The sequence below is a fragment of the Lepisma saccharinum genome, chromosome 20 (genome assembly GCF_977018435.1).
Source record: "Lepisma saccharinum chromosome 20, izLepSacc3.1, whole genome shotgun sequence".
NCBI lineage: Eukaryota > Metazoa > Arthropoda > Insecta > Zygentoma > Lepismatidae > Lepisma > Lepisma saccharinum.
In genome coordinates this window covers 46,136,078-46,158,417 of record NC_139248.1, presented here as the reverse complement: position 1 = coordinate 46,158,417, position 22,340 = coordinate 46,136,078, and the positions used below count along the sequence as shown (strand labels likewise).

At 38.6% G+C, this 22,340-nt stretch overlaps 1 protein-coding gene across 2 annotated transcripts in view; it reads right to left on the bottom strand.

The window, feature by feature from the left end:
• LOC146003605 (trypsin-1-like) overlaps positions 1–22,340 on the bottom strand; it is a 151,798-nt gene that overhangs the window by 55,971 nt on the left and 73,487 nt on the right. For both annotated transcript variants that reach the window (XM_083141916.1, XM_083141917.1), the window contains exon 4: positions 5,839–6,068. In XM_083141916.1, coding sequence (XP_082998042.1) covers positions 5,839–6,068 — 230 coding nt within the window. The remainder of the gene's footprint in view (positions 1–5,838; positions 6,069–22,340) is intronic.

Sequence of the window (22,340 nt, the reverse complement as noted above, 5' to 3'; positions counted from 1 at the left end):
CTCACCTGTTCTCGCAGGTGGAGGTGAGGAAACACAACACCGTCATCGACAGAATCGATTATCCAGGCATCACGTCGACGGCAGTGGGAACATTGAAATTATCCAAAACGGACGCAGCATACTATCAAGCGGGGGGGTTCGAAGCGGGAACCAAAATATCGACGAGAAGTCACACGGTGCTCTTTCCCATGCGTCTGCTTCCGGGATTCTTCTCGGACTACAAGGAGATCATGTGGAAGGGAGGACTGAGGATCACATTTCGAAGAGCGGCCAACGACAACGACGCACTGATGCGATACGCTACTTTGGGTCCGGACGGTATCACGCCGCTGCCCAACACTTTACCCGAAGCAGCCAAGTGCGTCATCCGGAGCATGGAGTTGAGAATGCCGGTGGTGGAATACGAAACGAACTACGCCCTCAAGTACAAAGCGGAGATCTTGAAGAGTCCGCAGGTGCCGATTCACTTTCACGGTTACCAGTGCGTGCAGAAGATAGCGTCCGGAAGTCACATGGAATTCGACGTCACGACGCAGTTCAACAACATACAGTTCGACATGCCAGATTTCGTCGTAGTGCTCTTTCAGACCGGGAGGGACAACAATCAGGAAAAGGATTCCAGCAAATTCGACGACTGCAAGATCAAGAACGTTTATCTCAAGAATGGTAGGAACGAAGTGTTCCCGCGCGAGAATTACAACCTCGACATGACCAAAGATGATTACCTCAAATTTTACGAAGCTTACACCGCTTACAAGCGCGTGACCGAGGGAAACGTGGACATGTACTACACGCCCAGCGAATTCAAAACCCACAGACCCATGTTCGTCATCAACACGACGAAGCGGAAGCAGATCGTGGTCAACGATCGAACCAACATCAAGGTCGTCTGCGAGTTCCACGACGCGCTGCCCGAGGATACCGTGTGCAGCGTCATCCTGGTCGCCGAGAAGTCTTTCGCGCACGGCGTGAAGAACGAGAGGGTCACGGAGCAGTTTTAAATATATCGCCAACAAGCAAGAATGGTTTTTCTACAACCCCCATTACAAAATTTTTAATCTAAAACGCCCAAAGCACTCCAATAGGGTTGCAGAGTTTTTTTTAGGATCAAAAATTCGAATTTCTTAAAAAAAAAACAAAAAAACTTGAGGGGGCGCTTGCTTGTACTCTCCCACTCTCCTATTGTTCACTGAATATGCCCTTCACACAGCACAGTCGCTACAATATCATTTTTTTATTTTTTTGCATCATGAGGAGAAAAACATCGTAGCAAGGGGGGAGGGGCCCAAAAACATCGTAGGAGAGGTGTCCCGTTTAGATCGTAGCAGTGGGGGGCCACACACATTGTAGAAGATCGCACATGAGTTTTTTTTAAGAAACATCGTGGCAGATTACGCTGAGAGCAAGGTCGTAGTAGATTACAATGAGGGACCTTACAGTAAGAGGAGACAGCAGACTTATAGGAAAGTCATTTCAAGAGTAGGTCAAAGGGGCGAGGTTAGCATAAGAGCAGGAGGTAAAAAATATAGCTTAAAAATGTGATGCCAGAGCTTTTCTTCTGTCCATTTTTCTCTCATTGTAGGTTAGTTTAGTCCGTAAAACGTCGTAAAATAAAAAAGTAGTAGGTCAAAGGGCGAGTTAGCATAAGAGCAAAATTTGCAGGAGGTAAAAAATAGCTTAAAAAGTGATGCCAGAGCTTCTTCTGTCCATTTTTCTCTCATTGTAGGTAGTTTAGTCCGTAAAACGTCGTAAAATAAAAAGTAGGTCAAAGGGCGTATCCAGAACGTACCATTCATACTACTCTCTAAACTAGGTCAAAGCATGTAGAGGCTCTCGTGTAGTTTAGCAAAAAAAAATGAATAGGTTAAGATATATCACTTAAGATCGTGATATACCTGCAAGTGTGAGGTGGGAAAAAAGGGAAATTTTACTAAAACATCGCTAAACGCTAAAACGTCGACAAAAAATTGTCAAAATATGTCAAAAACTGATATTCAATTGATAAAAAAAGAGTATACAAATGCATACCTACCAAGTGTGAGTGGGAAAAAAGGGAAATTTTACTAAAACATCGCTAAACGCTAAAACATCGACAAAAAATTGTCAAAATATGTCAAAAACTGATATTCAATTGATAAAAAAAAAGAGGCTACAAATGCATACCTACAAAGTGTTACTTTGAAACAACTAACTTACACTACTGATTATTACTCCCTATATCTGCAATTCAATAACAATTATTCTAAATACTACGAACTTGGGCAAAATATAGTCAAATACACTACACAAGAAGGAAAGATAATTACAAGTAGAACAGCAGACACTCAATATCTTAAAACAATCAGATAAAAATATTCTACAACAAACTGCCTCATAATATAAAACTGCTAAGTCTCCAAAACATATACAAATACAATCAATTCAAAACTACTCGAAAAGAAAAAACTCTCTACAGTCTCACAGATTTGGTGGAAAATAACAGCAAAACTTAGAAGCATGCACAGTCAATAGTGTTCAATTTGCATACAGTTCACATGCAACTCTCATGAAAAGGCTGAAAACAGCGGATGTGTATGTGGTTCGTGCACGATAGGGTACCAGCACATTTTGCTTTACCTGTGCGGAGGGACCTTACGCGACGTTATGGTCGGCAGTGGATAGGTCGTGCGGGGCCTGTATTGTGGCGACCACGGTCACCTGATATATATCCAGTGGATATTTGTATTTGGGGTCACATGAAGAGCATGGTGAACGGAAGTATTTTTGAGCACTTGCTGTAACTTCTTGTATAGTGTTCTACCTGTGAAGTAAAGTGTATCATGCGTGTTCAGGGTATTGTTTTAATACCTTCCTTGAAACTGTTTCCCATGTGATGTCATATTCAACCACAATGTTTTCCCATGACATTCGGCAACCAACGAGCATTTTGCTTGCATTTACTGTCGGTGTTGCTATGTCCATTGCCACTCCGGCAACGCAATCATGCTAAAATTATCCCTGTTTCGTCTATCGTGTTTCCGTAATTGTGAATGGTATGTGGATATCATGTAATTGACGTCCACCTGCTTCCTCAGATATCTTTTTCACGTATTCTTTCTACGTGGAACCCCATTTCCTATGGGGAGTCCCTTCCGCATTTGGTCCTACAGACCCATGGTGCGTTTCTGGTAGAGCGCATAAGCTCCCTTTATGATTTCTTCGGAAACGCCTTTCTAACTGCCATAATGCTCGTCCTACAGAGAAGTGAACTGTACTTTCCCACACTTTCGGTGGAGTCTAGCTCCGACACTGAGCATCTGTCGGAAAAGTGGAAGAAGAACTTTAGTCTGGGTTTGACGTGATGTATCTCTGGTTTCATTTATGACCATCACTTATGATACACCCTGGATATATAAAAGTAATTTGTGTAAATTTTCGTTAAAGTAGGTTTATATTTAGAGGTCGCGCAGTCACATTGAAATTTCGGAATGTGTTTGAAAGTGTGCAAAGATGCGAGTAATAAATAATACATTTACTTTACATATTTTCCATATCCATAAAATTCAAAATACTTATATTTCTATATCATTATTATATTTATTTGTCTATTTATGTATGCATATTTAAATATTCATATTTATATTTCTTACAGTAAAAATGTGAAAGTCAAATCAAGCCATAACACCACACTTCTCAGTTCTGAAATTATTTCAAAAGGTTAGTTTTCTTACAATATTGGTGTACTTCGACGGTTTCTGAACTACTTGAACAAAACATCGTCTCTGCTCTTAGTCATTTATGGTAGCCTTCAAAAATTGCTTTGAGAAAGGCCACATCACACTCCGCGTTTAATTCACAACTGTCAGTTACTTTGTAGGCTTAGTCAGTTCGATGGTCCATCCTCACCATCTTGTTCATGTAGCGATTTTACCATCCTTTGCTTTCCCTGCGCCAAAACATCTCAATCGGAGAAAGCTAGCTAGCGCTATGAGATGATCGCCGAGATACACAAGACAATGTAGCATCCATGAAGGAGGGTTGGGGTCTTTGGTCCAATATTCCTAAAGAAAACGTCAAAGGCAGAAAATAAATGTAAAACAGAGTACTGATTGCTAAAAATATGTGCAAACTAACCCCCTTATATTCGAAAATCCTGGGTAGGGCACTGATCAAAGGCGTGACAGTTTGTCATGACAGCCACACTTGATATATCTGTATGCAACAAAACACTGTAGTAGTTCCTAGTCATTTCTTGGTGCTTTCACAGTAAGGGGTGTTGCGAACCAAGTTCCTTTCTTCACAACAAAAATGTAAATGTCACAAAGTCCTTTTCTTTCCTTTCACTTACTGTAACATTGTACTGGCAGCGAAATATTCACATTTTTAAGCTGTAAAGTACCTTCGACATCCATCTGCCATGATGGATAGCTCCTGGAGCACGAAGGAGTTCACCACGAGGAGTTCCAATATTTTTGTAATTATTTCGATCATGGAACATCAAAAGTAGGCTTTGCACAAATTCTAGTATTAATAGAATGCAGCTTTGAATGGCTGCCAGCACCTCAGGATTCGTCATTCCTGGTTCAAAATTAATGCTGTCAATAATTGACCATGAATGTCGGCTTCATTTGAATACCAATGAGCCCGGGCCGAAGAAGGTCCCAAACTGCAGGAATTACATGAATACGGCAGATATACAATTTCAAGAATGTGGTACGGGTAAGATAAATACGAAATTTGTTTACCAAGCTTTTATTTCAGTGTCAAACAGCTCCAATTTCAATACCATTATTTCCTGATGTGTCATGCCCCGTATACACTCAGCTCATTTATCAGAGAGTTTTGCAACGGCAATTGACACAGCTTTTCCGTCTCTGCCTGTAATACTGCATTTAATCTAAGTTTGGTCCTATTATTATTACTGGCAGGCAATCTTCATTTCTTTTTTTGATACATCTTGCATAAGTTTTCCATCCCAGTGCACATTCAAAGGGGCCTTAGTCTCAGATTCGATGTTCATTAGTATGTTAGTGGCAATTTTGGAGGGGATAGTTTGCCTTTGCCTTCTTTTGGACGAGTGACTAAGTGTAAAATCTTCAACATTTTCACCAACACTTTACATTAACAATGTAGCTACTATCAAAGTTACTTTTCTGTTACTTATATTGACCCTGCATAAAGTAGAAACTGGATTTTGTGTTGTAACTACGGGCGTACTTGAACGTGTGATACTTTTTGCCATTTTCTTTGTGTTGCGTATGTCAGAAGAGCCTAAAAAATGAACATAATCTTCTTCACTATCAGTAGTATTTTCATCAGCTTTGTCGTTGGTTACAGTGACTACCGGTATTATTTTCCACCTGCTGAAGAGGCTCCGTCGTCCACACAGCGTCGTATAAATAGGGAAACTCTGGGGGGTAAAGGCGGCCAGGGGCGTGGTGCTGATCACATCACCCACATTTTCGGCCTGATCAAGATTGTGTGGGGCCCAAACCCCACACCTCCTATACACCTTCATGGCGTGATGCAAAGCACAGGGGAGCACTTTACTTTTTCTTTTACTATCTTTCGCGTTTTCGAATGTATGAAAAATAAGTTTCGAACGTGACACTGCAAATAGATTATTATTATTAGTATTGATTATTATTATTATTACTATTAATTTTATTATTATTCAGTGTTGCCGCTTTTGCGAAAAATGAAGATATTCATAAAAGACGTTAGCACATTTTCACCTCTGTTTTTATAAGGCAAAAATTTATTAGTTGTTTTACCCACATGTAAGAAAAAGGATACATTATACACCGCTAATATAAAATCACTATATATTATGAACAGACAAATAGATCTTGAATTTACCTTTACTGATAATGCAAATTGGTTTAATTCTATCCTTCTGAAAGTTAAATTTTTTGGCGACTTCAACTAGAGCAATGTCGCTGTCATATGTCTCTGGATCGTAATCGCCATGAGTGATGACATCAGCAACATTGAATATCTTTGCGTTTTTCAGTTCAACTAAATTGTTGGTTCCTAAGACAACTTGAAGTTCGGTATCTAATTTTTCATCCATATTATCCATTCTCCTCCTGAAAATGAAATAAAAGAGGTCTGAGTAACTGCAGAAGGGATAATACATGTATGTAACTTTTAAATAATTATTTTGTTAATCACAAACACATTATTGGAATTTACGTTACATTAAAACGTTGTGTAAATAGAAAGAATGCATTTCGTTTATTATTTACTCTGTATTTGTTATTTATAACTTTCACACGAAATTCTCGTTAAGCTAGAAATTAAGTGTTGATTCCTTTTTGGCAATGTGTGATGAATCATGTACACCGTAAGTATTGGACACTTTTCCAACATTTTGCTACTTGTTTTACATCCATACAGGAGTTCCCTTAATTTTGAAATGATTTGTCTGTATTTATGAGTTATAACGACTTGTTGAACTTACTTCAAAATCTATGTGTTTCAGCGTTGCATCATGTAGGATAACTTGAATATGGATAATAGGGCTACAAGACTTACTCGTATTTCTTTGTTCCTTCTTTTTTCTCTCGGATCGTTGACATAGCTGGGTTTGCCTGAGCTTCATTTCTTTATTTTGCTGAAATCTCAATGAAATACATAAGTAAATATATGATTTTATGAGGCATTAGATGAGTTGCGTGGGACCTCCCGCGACTGTAGCAGGGAGGGAGGAATCTGTGTTGTTCCCGGACGACACGAAACGAACACAAACGAAAAACATGTAACCAGGTCATATGGCCTAAAGAAGTTGTAGTCTGGCATCCGGATCTTGAATGCTGCGGAGGGCTAGAAGGAAATCCACCATTTTGCGTACAGTCTGGAGAAATGTTGGTTCCAGGAGTATGAGTAGTAGCTGCCGCAGATCCTCCATATGGTCGGTGGTTGGAAGTAAAAGTGTCCGCTTGGAGACCTGTGATTGGTTGGGAGAAGGAACAACCAAATCCTAGTTTCCGCAGATCTTCGGCGAAGAGCTCGCAGCGTCGGGCGACGGTGTTGTAGTTGACTTCGAGTTTAATGGGGCTTGGAGGCGTTGAGATTCCTTTTCATTTTCGTCTGCTTTGCGTCGCCTTCTTCATCGAACTGAACTTTCGAGAAGTCTGAAGTAGATGTTGTTACCGTGAGCATTAATTTGTAACTTGCCGTGTATGAGTACTTCCAGTTGGAACATTTGGCCAGATAGTCTAGCGATCTATGAGGGCAGTCGGAAATCGAATGTTCCGCATAGCATTCAACACATCTAAGTTTCATCTTGCAGTAGCGTTGGCAGCGCTGGCATTGCAGAAGTTGTTGCGATCGGAGTTTTCATCCGAAAGATACGGGGTAGGGTGCCGAATGACCACCTTACGGAAGCCTCTTGTAGCATGTCCTGCAGCCAACTCAACTCACCCCGACTGTTGAGTGAGAAGGTATCTCCAGGCCGCGTCGAAATCTTTTCTGGTTTGACAGAGAATCTTAAGAGTGGCATGGAATTTGGCATGAAAGTAGTTTCCTAGCCCGATGCGAAAGAGAGATACCTAGCGACATATTTGGGAACTAGGAATTCTTCTCGGCTGTCCTAAACCAGAGGCCAGAGGAACTTCCTCCCTTCACCACCCCTCCCCTCCCATCCTCCGTGACTCCCGCAGTGAGGTTTCCAGGAAAAGGGCACCCACCTGTTTCTTTTCATTCTGGTTTCGGAGGCTAAAATTTATCCACTGGCAAAGCAATTCACTGCTTGCTGGCTGGCTCTTGCATAGAATGAGAAGAGTGGCAGTCTCCAGAGACAGAACCTTCATCACTGAAGTTTTGATTGAATAAATGTGCTTTATTACAGTGACTACTATTGTTGAATTTTGTTGATGAGGTTGGAATTTTCAATTGAGAGTAAAGTAGGAGGTAGAGAATATCAGTTGAAAGAAAGTAACAGCGAGAAAGTAGGGATAAATAATTGAAAGTACGCTGTGTCTGGATAGTTTTGCTGAATGAAAACTACAGCTCAGTGGTCAGAGGGAAGGAGGGATTTGCCACTCCTAGGGGCTGCAAGTCCAGGGGGAAGTCCAAAAATGACACACTGAAGGGGCAAAGACCGAATAATAATGATAACAACAAGGAGAACAACAACCTGTGGCCTAACAGCCCGTGAGTACTTACCCAAAGACTGCCGGCCTCACTCTCACATGCCTCAGCAGAGGTGTGCGATCATCCAACCAGTTACGGGGTGACGCGTGGTCAGCACGGTCAGCACGTGGTCTTTGCTGTAGGTTTCCTTGAACTGGTTACGCTACTCATTCGCAGCTCACCAATGTCATTATGATGGTGGGTGTTCACCGTTCCCATACACAGGCCGAAATCTCAGGCGAAAAGTTGTTACGCTTTCCCCAGAATACTCGTATCTGCGCGAGTCACATAGACCTCACGCCCACGGTGCGGGACAATATTCTGATCATAATAACAAACTAAAATAACATGTGAACTCCTCTTACTTGCTTATTTCAAGAAATAAGATAGAGTGGAGTTTTTGGTGTTTAAATAACATCTTATATCATAACCTAATTTTCACTACTGTATCTTGACCGGAGTGCAAGTCTGAATGGCAGACTGCAAAGGAAGCCGCGCGAGATCAGGTAATGGTGCTCGACTATAAACAACTGTTTCTTATTTTGAATGCTATTGAAAGTCAAGTGGACGGATACTGACGTTTGACATCAACGACATTGTTTCGCAGTTTGCGGCCAGTGTGGCTACCGAAATGTCGTGTAGGATGTGCAATTTCAAGAGTTTTTAAAAAATTTACACTTGACAGAAGCAAAGTTTGAAGTAAATTCGGCTGGTGACTATTTAAAACGTATTCGTGAGAAACATTTAATTGTCATCATCCTAAATTTTGAGACTGCTTTCAGAATTTTTGTATTTTGCAATGAAATGTCAGTGAAGAGCGATCGATCAATAGTAGACCTTCTAGTTTGTCATCCTTCACAGCGAATGCTTATGACATGCAAGAAATTGACTTTGAGTCTCTCATTCATCAGTTTGCTATCATAAAAGTCAGAGGGAAACAGTTTTAGGTGATTGTTCTCTTGTTAAATCAAAATGCATTGTTTTATCAAAGTTTAATGGATAATTTTTATCAGATATGTGTAAACTTTAAAGTTTACAAGTATTATTAATACAGAGCATGAAATTAGTACATGTGAAGTACCATAAGAAAACTGTTAATAATAATAATAATAATAATAATAATAATAATAATTGTATTCATTATAATTGTAATAATAATAATTGTAATAATAAATGTTGGCAGGGCCCAAAACCAAGCATAGCTTATGGGCCAAAATTAATAAATCCAACGGTAACGAGGCAGAAGCATGAGGGTCGCTAATTTTTTGGAAGGTTTTTTTATACAAAATCGATATATAATAATAATAATAAGGCAAAAATAAGTAACAATTATTATTTCAACTATTAACGAATAGAGTCCCGATAATAATTAGAGATGGACGGGAGCGAGACTACCTGGAATTTAAAAAGAGGAAACGTGGATGCGTAATTAATAACATATGGAAAATCTGAAAAGGAGAAAGACGGACAAAAAAATGTAACAAAATGTACAGTAGTAATAATGATCTCAGGAAACAATAGTTTAATATCGAACTTACACTTTGATGAAGTAGTTTTCTTTTTTCTGATCTGAATCAAGTCCCTTTGCACAGTTCTCATCGTTGGAGTTCACAGCAGCTTTAATCGACCAAGGTAGATTGATTGATTGATTTTGTTTATTTTACTTCGCCTTTCTGCCACTCTTGGCTAATGATGGAATTGATGAAGAGACGCTCTCAAAGGACACGTATGCCCAGACCGGATTCAAACCCGGGACCACTGGCGTCGTAGCGAAATGAGATAACCACTCCGCCACAGAGGCCGGCAAGACGGCCAATGGTGGTGACATGGTGACGCGAATCCCCTGTAGAAGCATATGATCAGTTTCACTAAAGAAGTTCACACAAGATCACATTAGTTGCTCTCTCCTATTGTGATTTTACCAATGTTAATTGATTGCTTCCCAAGTGAAATTTTAGTCCAACTAATGATAGTATAATCTTCAAGATCAGCAATATACGTGTTGCAAAGTACTCTTAAAAATTCCCAGTGAATTGGTCAAAATAAAGTAACAGATGCCGGCCTCACTTACATTCCAACCAGTTAAATGTGGTCAGCACGACGAACCCCCAATCTTTGTTGTAAGTTTCAGTGACCGGGTTACGCTACTCATTCGTAGCCTCCCCTGAAGATGATTTTCTCAGTATTACAAGTTATTGTGCCAGATGTTTGATGTAAGTAAAATTAATCACCGATATACCCTATTTTAATTACATATTTGTAGGATTTCGGAACGGTCTTTTGCCTCCCCCCGCCCTCCGGCCACGCGCCTGCGTAACAAAATATACATAAGTGCTGATCCCTTATTCTGATTGGCGTTTTAAGAATCGAATTCCCTTCAGAGCACCTCTAAGACAGGGTCTTTTAAAAATCAGTTGTAGTGAAGAAACCTTGTCCAATTCACGTTTTCAACTTGTTTCCTTGTGTAGTTTTTAAATAAGAGAAGAGTTGTCAAAATTGGTAATCTGGTGAACAAGATCGACGACGAATATCTAATTGAAACCAACATTATAATGTACGTACAACGATGTTTTTACTGACTGAAAAGTTTTTTCTTTCCTAATTTTGATTGAGCAGAGATAGTTCTCTCACTACACTAGCCGCCGGCAACCTGGTCGTTTGAGTATCTTGAGTTTGAGTTTCTGTTTTAAGTCTACTTTATATACAGATAGACTAATCGGGACTGGGCCTACATTTACAGTGGGATTGAACTATTGGGTGTCCACCGGGTACCAAACTCTTGACCTTTCGACATTACGAGGGTCACCTTTACCATTACGCTATAGGGGAGGCAAAATACATCTGAAACTAAAGAAGACATTTTGAATGGAATGTAGAACGTAGGAGGCAGGGTTCACATTGAAGGGGAAGAAACCAGGAAATTCTCCCTCCCTTTTCCTAACCTGTACACCTTACATTTTATTCTAAGCGAAGGCAAGAATTTTATCCTATATTTTATATAACTTTTGTTATTGTTAATTAAGAATTCGAAGTAATAATTTGTCTTTAAATCTAAAGTTAGCAAGTCAGCCAAAATTATGTTTTTATACTAAATTTTACATTAATTGAAGATTTGCAAAGAGACGGTAAACCCCTTGGTTCGTTGATTTAGTGTTTAAGTCTACTTTATGCACAGTAAGGGTATTCGGGACCTACAGTTTAAACTTGAATCCGAACCACTATGTGCCTCCACCGGGTGTCAAACCTGGGACCCCTTGATTACAAGGCGACGACGCTACCACTGCGCCATCGGAGAGGCCACAGTTTCGTGATCGTTCCACTCCAAAAACATATGTCTCTGTAAGAGTCACATCAAGTTTATGCTTGGAAGTAGTGATGTTCTATGACACACAAACACGCCTATATAGGGTGTTTATTTATGTAGTTTACAACTCCAATAAATTGTAATTATTTATTGGAACCACATACAGACTTCGTTTATATGTCATTATGCAGCAAAACACTTCAAGTTTTGACTCACGTAGCGTGTAGTTGCGGATTTGATCACATGCAGCGCCACCGGTCTATCGTTGAAAATGGCGACTTTCACTGGTGCGGAAAGAGCTAAGTGCTTGCTCTGGTTCGAAGAAACCAAGTCAGGAACGAGTGTACAGCGAAAGTTTCGCACATAATACGGCAAGGACCCGCCCAGCAGACCAACAGTGTACAAATGGCACCAGACATTTATCGAAACAGGTTGTTCTGTGCGACACACAAAGGCTCCAGGACGTTCCCAGACAAGTGGATATGTCGTGTTGGACCAATTGCCTGGCCGCCACGGTCTCCAGATTACACTCCACTCGACTTTCTTTTTGTGGGGGTTTGTGAAAGATAGGGTGTACACCCCTCCCCTACCTCATAATCTTCATGAACTTCAAGATCGCATCACAACAACCATCGCTAATGTTACCCCCTGAAAAGCTGGTTAATGTTTGGCAGGAAATTGACTTTCCTTGGGATGTGTCCAGGATGACCAACGGTGCACACATTGAACCATAACAGATTTCTAATTAAAAACGTGAAGAGTTTGCCTGCATAATGACTTATAAACCAAGTCTGTATGTGGTTCCAATAAATAATTATAAATTATTGAAGTTGTAAACTACATAAAGAATTACCCTGTATATAAATACAACCTTGGTGACAATAAAGTTCGACCAGAAAGGAATACGTGATTAAATGCACAGAGGCATAGGCGGTGGAATGGGTGACCCGCAGAAGTGACGCATGTGTGTAAGAGGAGGCGTGTGAGCAGGCAAGAATCGTGATCCCAGCATGTTGCACCCAAGGTCACGTAAAGAACGAAAACGGGGAACTATACGCGTGACATTGAACTTCGACCAGGCACCAGACCCATACGGTAAATTCCAGATAGTGGCGCATTCGACGGAAGCATGACGTCACGGACACGATAAGGGAGTCAGCCGTATATAAGCGCGTGCTGTGCACCGAGGAACCGCAGTACATCATCACCATGGCCAGGGGCAAACCTATTGACAACACCGTGAGGAGAAGAGTGGTGGAGTTGCAACGGGATGGACTCAGTGAACGGGAAATAGGGCGCCAACTGAACTTACCCAAGTCAACCGTCCATTGCATCATCAAACACCACCAAAATACGGGTACTACAGAGCCAGGTAAGGCCCCCGGTCGAAAACGCCTGCTGAGCGTGCGTGACCTACGGATATTTAGGCGCTATATCCAGACCAACAATCATGTTTCTGTGGTCCAATTACGACTGTGGACTCGAGAATGCTTTCACATTGAAGTGTCAACCAGAATTATTCGCCGTTACCTACAGCGATGCGGTTACCGAGTGTACAAGGCGAAACGTAAACCCTTCCTTTCCATGTTGAACAAAGGCAATCGACTACGTTGGGCACGAATGTACCGGGGATGGACATTTCGGTAGTGGAACAGGGTTTTGTGGACGGACGAATCCATTTTCAATGTTGTGCATGGGAAAATACGGAAAACAGTCATTTGTCGGAAGGAGGAACAGAATGAAGCAAAATGTTATGCACGTCGGGTACAGAAACCTGCGTCAGAGATGGTATGGGGATGCATGACGGCATCTGGGGTTGGCGCACTACACGTCTGTGAGGGCATTGTGAATGCACACGCCTATACACGCATACTGGAGCGGCATCTTCCCACAGTGCGAAGGCACCTGTTCCACAGGCGGCGTCTCATCTTTCAACACGACAATGCCAGGCCTCATACAGCGCGGCTGACAAGAGAATGGTTGACTCGACATCACGTGCGAACTCTGCCATGGCCACCATCGAGTCCCGACCTCTCGCCCATTGAGAATGTGTGGCGTGTTCTTAAGCGACGTGTGCAACAGAGGGGACCCACGCCTGCCTGCAGGAGGAATGGCACCGCATCGATGTGGAATACCTTGAACGACTCGTCCACAGCATGCCCCGACGCATTGCCACAGTTATTCGCCGACGGGGCGGCGTCACACCATGGTAAACAGGATCCCCTCTAACAGTGGTCGAACTTCAATGTCACGTGTAGATGGACGAAAATGTTTATTTTGTGTGGACACCATACATTGCTCCGTTGCAGCGGAAATTTATGTTTTCCTTTGTTCCATGTAGCCTGCTGAATAAAATATGTTCAGCATATGCATGTGTTTTCCTTCTTTCACAACGCACTCCTATATTTGTGACTGGTCGAACTTCATTATATATATATATATATATATATATATATATATATATATATATATATATATATATACACACACACACACACACACACATGATGTGTGTGTATGTATGTATATTATTGTAACTTGGAGAGGATGTGATTTGCGAGCGGAACAAGCATGAGAATTTAACGAAGTTTCCTTGAGAATAATCAATTATGTATTGCATGTGTGTGTGTATACATGTATTTCCTGACTACAGCGTTGACTCACAAAATACTACATATCAGGTAAAAACTTTCGAAATGTAAATGGAGGAAGCGCTACTCCCCCACCGTCTTTTTTACACTTTATTCAAATCGGACGCGGTTAGCAGGCACGTGTCTAGTATATATTTCGGAGGGAGGTCCTCACCTAATATCTCAAAATAATAATAATGTTAAGTTAAAATAAGTATGATTACATTTCATTCATTCAAATAGTATTATTTGACATATTCAAATTAATTAATATATTTTTATTATATGAATAGGTAAAAAGGCGGTATAACGATAGTAATATAACATCATGTACTCATTATCTAGCTTACGTGTAGCTAAGGTCGGCAAAATTTGTAAAAATAAAATAAAAAAGGAACTGTCCTTGCAAGGAAATTAATGTGAAATAGATAAAGAATTGAATATCAAAAGTGGATGTTAGATTCAGTTGACGAAAAGTAAAATTCCTGGTAATATTTTATGCATGTTATTATACCTAGTAATAAATCTTCTTTTGTACTATCATTCAAAGTCGTATGATCCCAATATAATCCTTGCCTTCCAATAAGTTCGGCGGAAATAAGTAACCATCGATTAAATATGAATATTTTTATTATTTAATATTAGTTATTATATTATTTAGTTATTTTGATTATTTAATTTTGAACTTAATAAGTCCTTGTGGGTAGGGTTCGATATAAAGTGTCACTGATTCCAATTCAAGGTAAATATGCTCTGCTTGTCTACACCCAAACATACACAAACGGATGGTCTTCCTGCTTTCTTGCCTGAGAAAGAGGACGTTATTTCGTCCTTGGTCTGGACCATCGATAAGCTACTAGAGATATTTGTTAACCTTCTGTTATATTCTGTGGCCTTAATACGCCACTAAAGATGCTAGGGCCATCTATGAGCAGTCGACCCAAGTCAAGGTGCTTCTCTGTGCACACGCTAGATGGCAGTGCGTATCAACGAATGCGTTTCACTCATTGCACACAAAACAGACACCTTCCTCCCATTCCATTCATTTCACCCAAATCAGATACCTTCCTTTGGTCAAGCCCCTCCCTTCGTTGTGCAGCAGAAAGAACTAAGCCTAACAAATCCCGAACATGTGCAGTGCATTTATGCTAAGAGAAGTAAACCTAACAACGAAGGCATATCGCACTTACATCACAACACATAGGTGTCGCTTGCGATGAGCAAGATCCCGATGGTAGTTAGGCCATCCTGAGACCCTAAATGACTTGCTACTTTAAAATATTAGTTCATTTAAACATTATCGAATAATTCAGTGCACCTATCCTACATGATCAGGAGGTATGTGTATTAGCAATGCATATACACTCATGTTTGTCTACATAAGAACAAATAAAAAATTGCAAAAAGTGTTTTTTCTATTGTGAAATAATGAGGTGCTGTATGGAAACTAATATGATAAAGTAACAGGTCATTTGGGTGGCAGATGAAAAGTACATATGCCATCTCATAGTCACAGCATTCTTGACAAAATAAACCTTGCCTTTCCTTGTGGTATTCAATGAAATTATTACTTGTTGATCATCAGTGGTGGTTCATTCATTACTGTTGTAACCCATTCTGATTTTATGACAGTACAGCCAAATGTAACACTCCATACAATATACTGGTTTAACAGAACATGATTAACGTATTGTTTTCTGTCCCATTGCAAAACTGAACCAAACGTCCGAAAAGATACCTGAACAAAAAAAAAAAACAGCCTTGCTCAGTGTTGTAGTTTTGCCAGTGTCACCCTGTTACTTTTTACGTAAACATGATTCACCCTGTCTCACAAAATGACAGTAACCAATGGGTATACAAATTTCCAAAACATAATCTGTTAAACGAAATGTAGCAGTTCGTTGTAACTACAGTTACATGATAACGATGGTACGATGTACATAAATTTATCGCTTTGTAAAATAGTGCAGGCCCAGCGTACGCTTCAAATCACTAGGAAAAGAAAAAGTTTAAGTATGTTTGTACGTAGATACACATACACACACAGTCAGCGAGCTCGGAACCGAAAGAGTTAAGTAGTTCATGGGTTTTGAGACCCGGCCTGAACATAGATATTATCACTCATCTTAATCGATACGATTAACCAAGGCGGCAGAAAAGTGACGCTATAAAACAAAAATACAAAACATACACTCGTACATACATACAAATATATTATTTCCTAAATTATATTTCCTATGAAACGTTATCAGTTTTTCATTAGAAAGTAAAATTGAAGTAACAACGAAACAACTATATTTTGCCTTCAAAATAATTGTAAATTTACAGTTAAACAATTTAACGTGCAAGTATTATATCTTTTCATAGTTTTAATTGTTACAACCGTAAATTAATTCAAGAAAGCAACTACATATCAGTGCGTAACGAAATACTTCAATTACAATATTTAACACAACGAACTGTCAAAGATAGTAAGCCTACCTAGGCATTTAGTTTTCTGACAGAATCGTTATTTCTTGTTCCGTTTAGAATTTTGCCTTCCTCTCCAAGAACATTTCAAATTTTATGCAACATTAGAAAGTACTTAAATAATATTGTTGAAAGTAAAATACAATCTCTACCGTTCTGCATAATTTAACTTTATTTTTCAAATTACCAAAGATAAAAGGCGATACCCATGAAAATATTATTCAACATTTGAAACATACTGTGAATTAGTAAAGAATTATCTTTCTTATAAAAATGCTATATGATAACATGTTATGATTCAGAGTTCCGTATGCAAGATCATTTTCTAAAAATGTTACTTGCATGAGGAAACGCAAAATGATTATAAGATTGGAATTTTATATCAAATAAGCTTTTAAACTTTGGTAACGCAGTGTTCGTGTATAATGTGAATTAATTTATCATTTTCGAATTAAAATTTAATTTTCATATTGCGTACACACACTTGCAGGCAGAGAGTGAAAGTGTACTAATACTAATGCAACAAGCATAACTAACCTAATTTATTCGAAGCACCCAGATGCTAAGGACATTAGACTTAATTACATACCCATAATTCAAGCCTATTACAAGGGATTTACTGTCACGAGGAAAATGAAACTCATTGAGAGTATTAGTGATATCAGCTTAATTTAATTAAGAAATCCAAAGCAAAAACAAGAGAACCAATAGGCCTCATGTACTATCAGGAGAATATCACCATTGTTAGTAGCCACTGGAAATTTTTGTTCTAACTAACTCTCTAGTCAACTTAAACCCGAAGGTTCATGGCTGCAGCAACACAGGCTGTCCCTATCCTGAGTAAGATGTAAATACTCTTTTCCATCCCTACCAATTTCCTTAAGGTCCATCTCAACGTTATCCCTCCATCTTCGTCTTGGTCTTCCTACAGGTTTTTTACCATCAGGTTTCCCAACAGGAATCATGTAAACTCCTCTTTCCTCTCCATTCGTGCCACATGGCCTGCCCACCTAAGTCTTCTTGATTTTATTATTCTAATAATATCTGGATATGTTTATAAATTATGTAGTTCTAAATTATGTAACCTTCTCCACTCACCTGTCTCCTCATCCCTTTTAGGTGCAAATATTTTCCTAAGGATCTTATTTTCAAATACTCTGAATTTGTGTTCCTCTTTCAATGTAAGGGACCAAGTTTCGCATCCATATAATAATACACGCAAAATTACTATTTTGTATACTTTAACTTTTAGTTTCTTAGATATTAAACGAGAAGACAAAAGTTTATGAATAGTTTTTGGTCTACAATCCTTATATTCATATTCCTTTCGGTAGAAAAGGCAAGTAAGGGTTAAAATCAAAGTACAATACATGATTCAAGTTTTTTTTTCAGGGCAAGGCGTCAGTTTTAGCTGCGTGTTTCATTAATCCCTAAAAACGAAAATTTGCTTGTAACTGTACATGCACATGTTTCGGAATCGTGTCATGTAAAATAGGTGTGTGTATATAATGACGAGATGAGGGCCCTGCACCTGTAGTCTAAATTTTAGCCAGATTACGATATCTAGAGTATAGTAATCCATTACATTAATAGTGTTTGGGCATATATTATAACTTTATATTTCCTTACATGTCAATTAGTAATTATATTCTACCATTGCACTTGACGTTAGAACAGGTTGAGATACTATGTCGTTGCTCTCTCTCCTTCTCTTCCATACGGATCATAAATGAAAATAAAGCAAATAACTTACATGAAATCACATTGACATGGTATTTCAGTAGCAAATTCTCGCTTTAAGAACTCGTCTAAATTTTATTTTACATTTCCAGACATGTTCAATGCTAGTATTTGACACAAGCACGTTTTAATATACTTCATTAATTCCACTGAAATAATCACAAAGATATTGCTGTTTTGTAGAGGATGAAACAATGGATAACATTCATTTTTCACACTCAGTGCAAAGGTATAAAATTATCCAAAATATATTTGTCAAATAGTTCATAAAAATAGAACGAAGTCGTAAATTTCGTTGATGGACATTATATTTATTCCACGCTAAGTTTATCATCGGGCACATAATACTTTTAAACTGGAACATACTATATTGTTGAAGAAGTAACTGATTATCCTGAACTGTGACCAGAAAAAAAATATGTGGCCTTTGCACTTCGATTATACAATATTGGACAACATATAAAAAAGTAACAAAAAAACGCACAAACCAGAATCAACTTTTCTCGTGTTAAATAAAGGAATATTATTACTAGTTACAAGTTCGACATTAATTTAATCAACCTATCCAATCAACTAGGCTCACAAATTCTTAAATCGATGAACACAAACATATTAAAAACTTGTAATTGAGGAGTTAACTCCAATAAGGTCACATACCGGTATGTTGCCTTTTTATGGAGAATGCTTTAATCTAAAAACGAAAATTTGCTTGTAACTGTACATGCACATGTTTCGGAATCGTGTCATGTAAAATAGGTGTGTGTATATAATGACAAGATGAGGGCCCTGCACCTGTAGTCTAAATTCTAGCCAGATTACGATATCTAGAGTATAGTAATCCATTACATTAATAGTGTTTGGGCATATATTATAACTTTATATTTCCTTACATGTCAATTAGTAATTATATTCTACCATTGCACTTGACGTTAGAACAGGTTGAGATACTATGTCGTTGCTCTCTCTCCTTCTCTTCCATACGGATCATAAATGAAAATAAAGCAAATAACTTACATGAAATCACATTGACATGGTATTTCAGTAGCAAATTCTCGCTTTAAGAACTCGTCTAAATTTTATTTTACATTTCCAGACATGTTAAATGCTAGTATTTGACACAAGCACGTTTTAATATACTTCATTAATTCCACTGAAATAATCACAAAGATATTGCTGTTTTGTAGAGGATGAAACAATGGATAACATTCATTTTTCACACTCAGTGCAAAGGTATAAAATTATCCAAAATATATTTGTCAAATAGTTCATAAAAATAGAACGAAGTCGTAAATTTCGTTGATGGACATTATATTTATTCCACGCTAAGTTTATCATCGGGCACATAATACTTTTAAACTGGAACATACTATATTGTTGAAGAAGTAACTGATTATCCTGAACTGTGACCAGAAAAAAAATTTGTGGCCTTTGCACTTCGATTATACAATATTGGACAACATATAAAAAAGCAACAAAAAAACGCACAAACCAGAATCAACTTTTCTCGTGTTAAATAAAGGAATATTATTACTAGTTACAAGTTCGACATTAATGTAATCAACCTATCCAATCAACTAGGCTCACAAGTTCTTAAATCGATGAACACAAACATATTAAAAACTTGTAATTGAGGAGTTAACTCCAATAAGGTCACATACCGGTATGTTGCCTTTTTATGGAGAATGCTTTAAAAGATTCGCCATGTTTTTCTGCACTAGTCTGTGTAATATCTTCAAGGTATTTCAATTTTTGAGTGTGGTAGCCCTATTTGTTTGAACAAATGAACAATGAAAATGATCTTCCATTTTGTGTGTTTTCCAGCATTGGGCATTGGACAGGTGTAAAAGTGAGTGGGCCTGGGTGGAAAGAAACCGGTAAACAAGAATGAATGGAAACAAGAAGTATACAAGAGAAACAGAAATTCAGGAGTACCTTAGAGCCTATGTTTTTGAAATATCCTATTGGTCAGAACAACTTCCAAATACAGTCGTATGTGCAAATGAAATACAGAGCTGATGGAACTTTGCTGACTTCACCTACTTATGAATCTACATTTTGCCTTTTAAGTATTGGAAAACAAAGTGTGACCGATCTGTGTTGAGCACTATTCATCCATATGGCGGTGCTAAAGCAACAGGAATCAGAAGTGCAAAATTGGCATGTAAGATCAATGTTCAAGTTCATGGACCAAGAGAGCATTGGCTCGATAGAAGTACTACTAGAGGAAAGTGTACCACATCAACTAGATGAATCTATTGTTCAGGAAATTAGTGATGGAAATGGAAATTGAAAAGTTGGGAAATTACAGAATAATATTTTTTTATAACATATTTGAGTCAGTAATCTAATGTATTATTGGACACGAGCAGTTCTTACGACATTTCTTGCTAAAATCATATGTATTGTTTTGGTTTCAGTCGTTCTACATAAGAAGGGCATATAGCTAACATGCATGCAAAAATTTGTCATATCGGTATAAAAACAGACTAATACTTGCATATTCATTTTGTTTCATGTATAGAGAATATGGTATTTGTTTTCTTGATTAATAGGCATCAATTTGTAATAAACACGTATTAGTATTAGTGTAACAAATCGTTCACAGCTGATTTACCGAAAAATTGCCATTTCCTCTATGTGCCCTTCTTGGAGCTAACTCCTCAATTGAGTTTTGTATTACACAGAAGCTCACAAATTCACGTATAATTGATGAGGAAATGTTAGTTTTAAATTTTCGATGACAATTATTATTCTTACTCTAAAATAAATAAACTTACAGGAATTCGTTATCGCACTACTAGAATCAGCTGTTGGTAGACGTCGCCATATTATAGGTAAATCTTAGCTCACCATAAAAAGAATGGATAGCGATCGTCGAGTCTGCCATCTAGCGTGACAGTTGAGAAGCAACTCGAGACAAATAGTCGAATCGTCTGCTCATAGATGTCGCTAACATCGCCGACCTCACCCGAAGACCACAAGAAACGTCATAACGTTTAACCCCGATGCACAATGATCCGGAATAAAAATAAAAAAAATTGGAAAAAATCAGGAGCTCGTTATTTGACCCCTAAATCAATACAAATGTGTAAGATTAGCAATTTTAAGGAATAATTCACACTTTGGGTCCACATGAGTTTGGTTATTTTGATTTTTATACAAAAAGTATAATTTTGACCTATTTCAATACACACTTGAGACTACAGTAAAACTAAACAACACACTTGGAAACCGAAATCCATTTCCAGAAATAGATTTAACAATAAAAAATAATGAAAATAAGGGAAAGGACCCGATTATCGTCCCCTCTCCCAATATCGTCTCCCATGGTATTGGCGTTGTAACGTGCTGCCAACTATGGAAAATAGGCAGAACTATTTGAACGTGGCCTGTTTAGCATGCAGTGAGAGAACGAAGGTTGTTGTGTGCACGCTAGCGATTGTGTTGTGGAAAATAAGTGTTTTGCTGTTTCCAAACGTTTAGGAGTGCTGTATTCATTACCACAGAACGAGAGAAAGGTAGGTGTTTCACTTTACCTTAATCTAGTACATCAAAATAGAGGTTGTATGTATAGTTAAATGTATTTGATTGGTCGTTTCTCGTACCACGTCATGCTCAATCACGACGTCATAATGCGTATAGGATAGATCCGAATATCGTCCCCCTATGTGTGCTAAATACCTTCCCCGGGACGATATTAGAATCCCAGTTACATTACAATTTTCATCGTTTCAGATGCCTCCTAGTCCTACAAAACGAAGAAAACAGTGGGATAAAGAAGCAATGGTTCGAGCCGTGGAAGCAGTTCGCAAGAAAGAAATGGGTCTGAAGAAAGAACAGAAAGAAGAACATCAAATATCGAAGTTCGTCATCGGAAGATGAGGAAGAACCTGAACTTGTAAGCACAGATGATGACGACAGCGATGACGACTATCCAAACGGAGATGAGAATTATTAAGACAGTGAAGAAAATGCCGTGTGCTTGTATTGTGATGGTTTATTTTCTGCCGACAGGAATGGTGAAAAATGGGTGCAATGCTCAACTTGTAAAACGTGGTGCCACGAGGACTGTACTGGAGGAC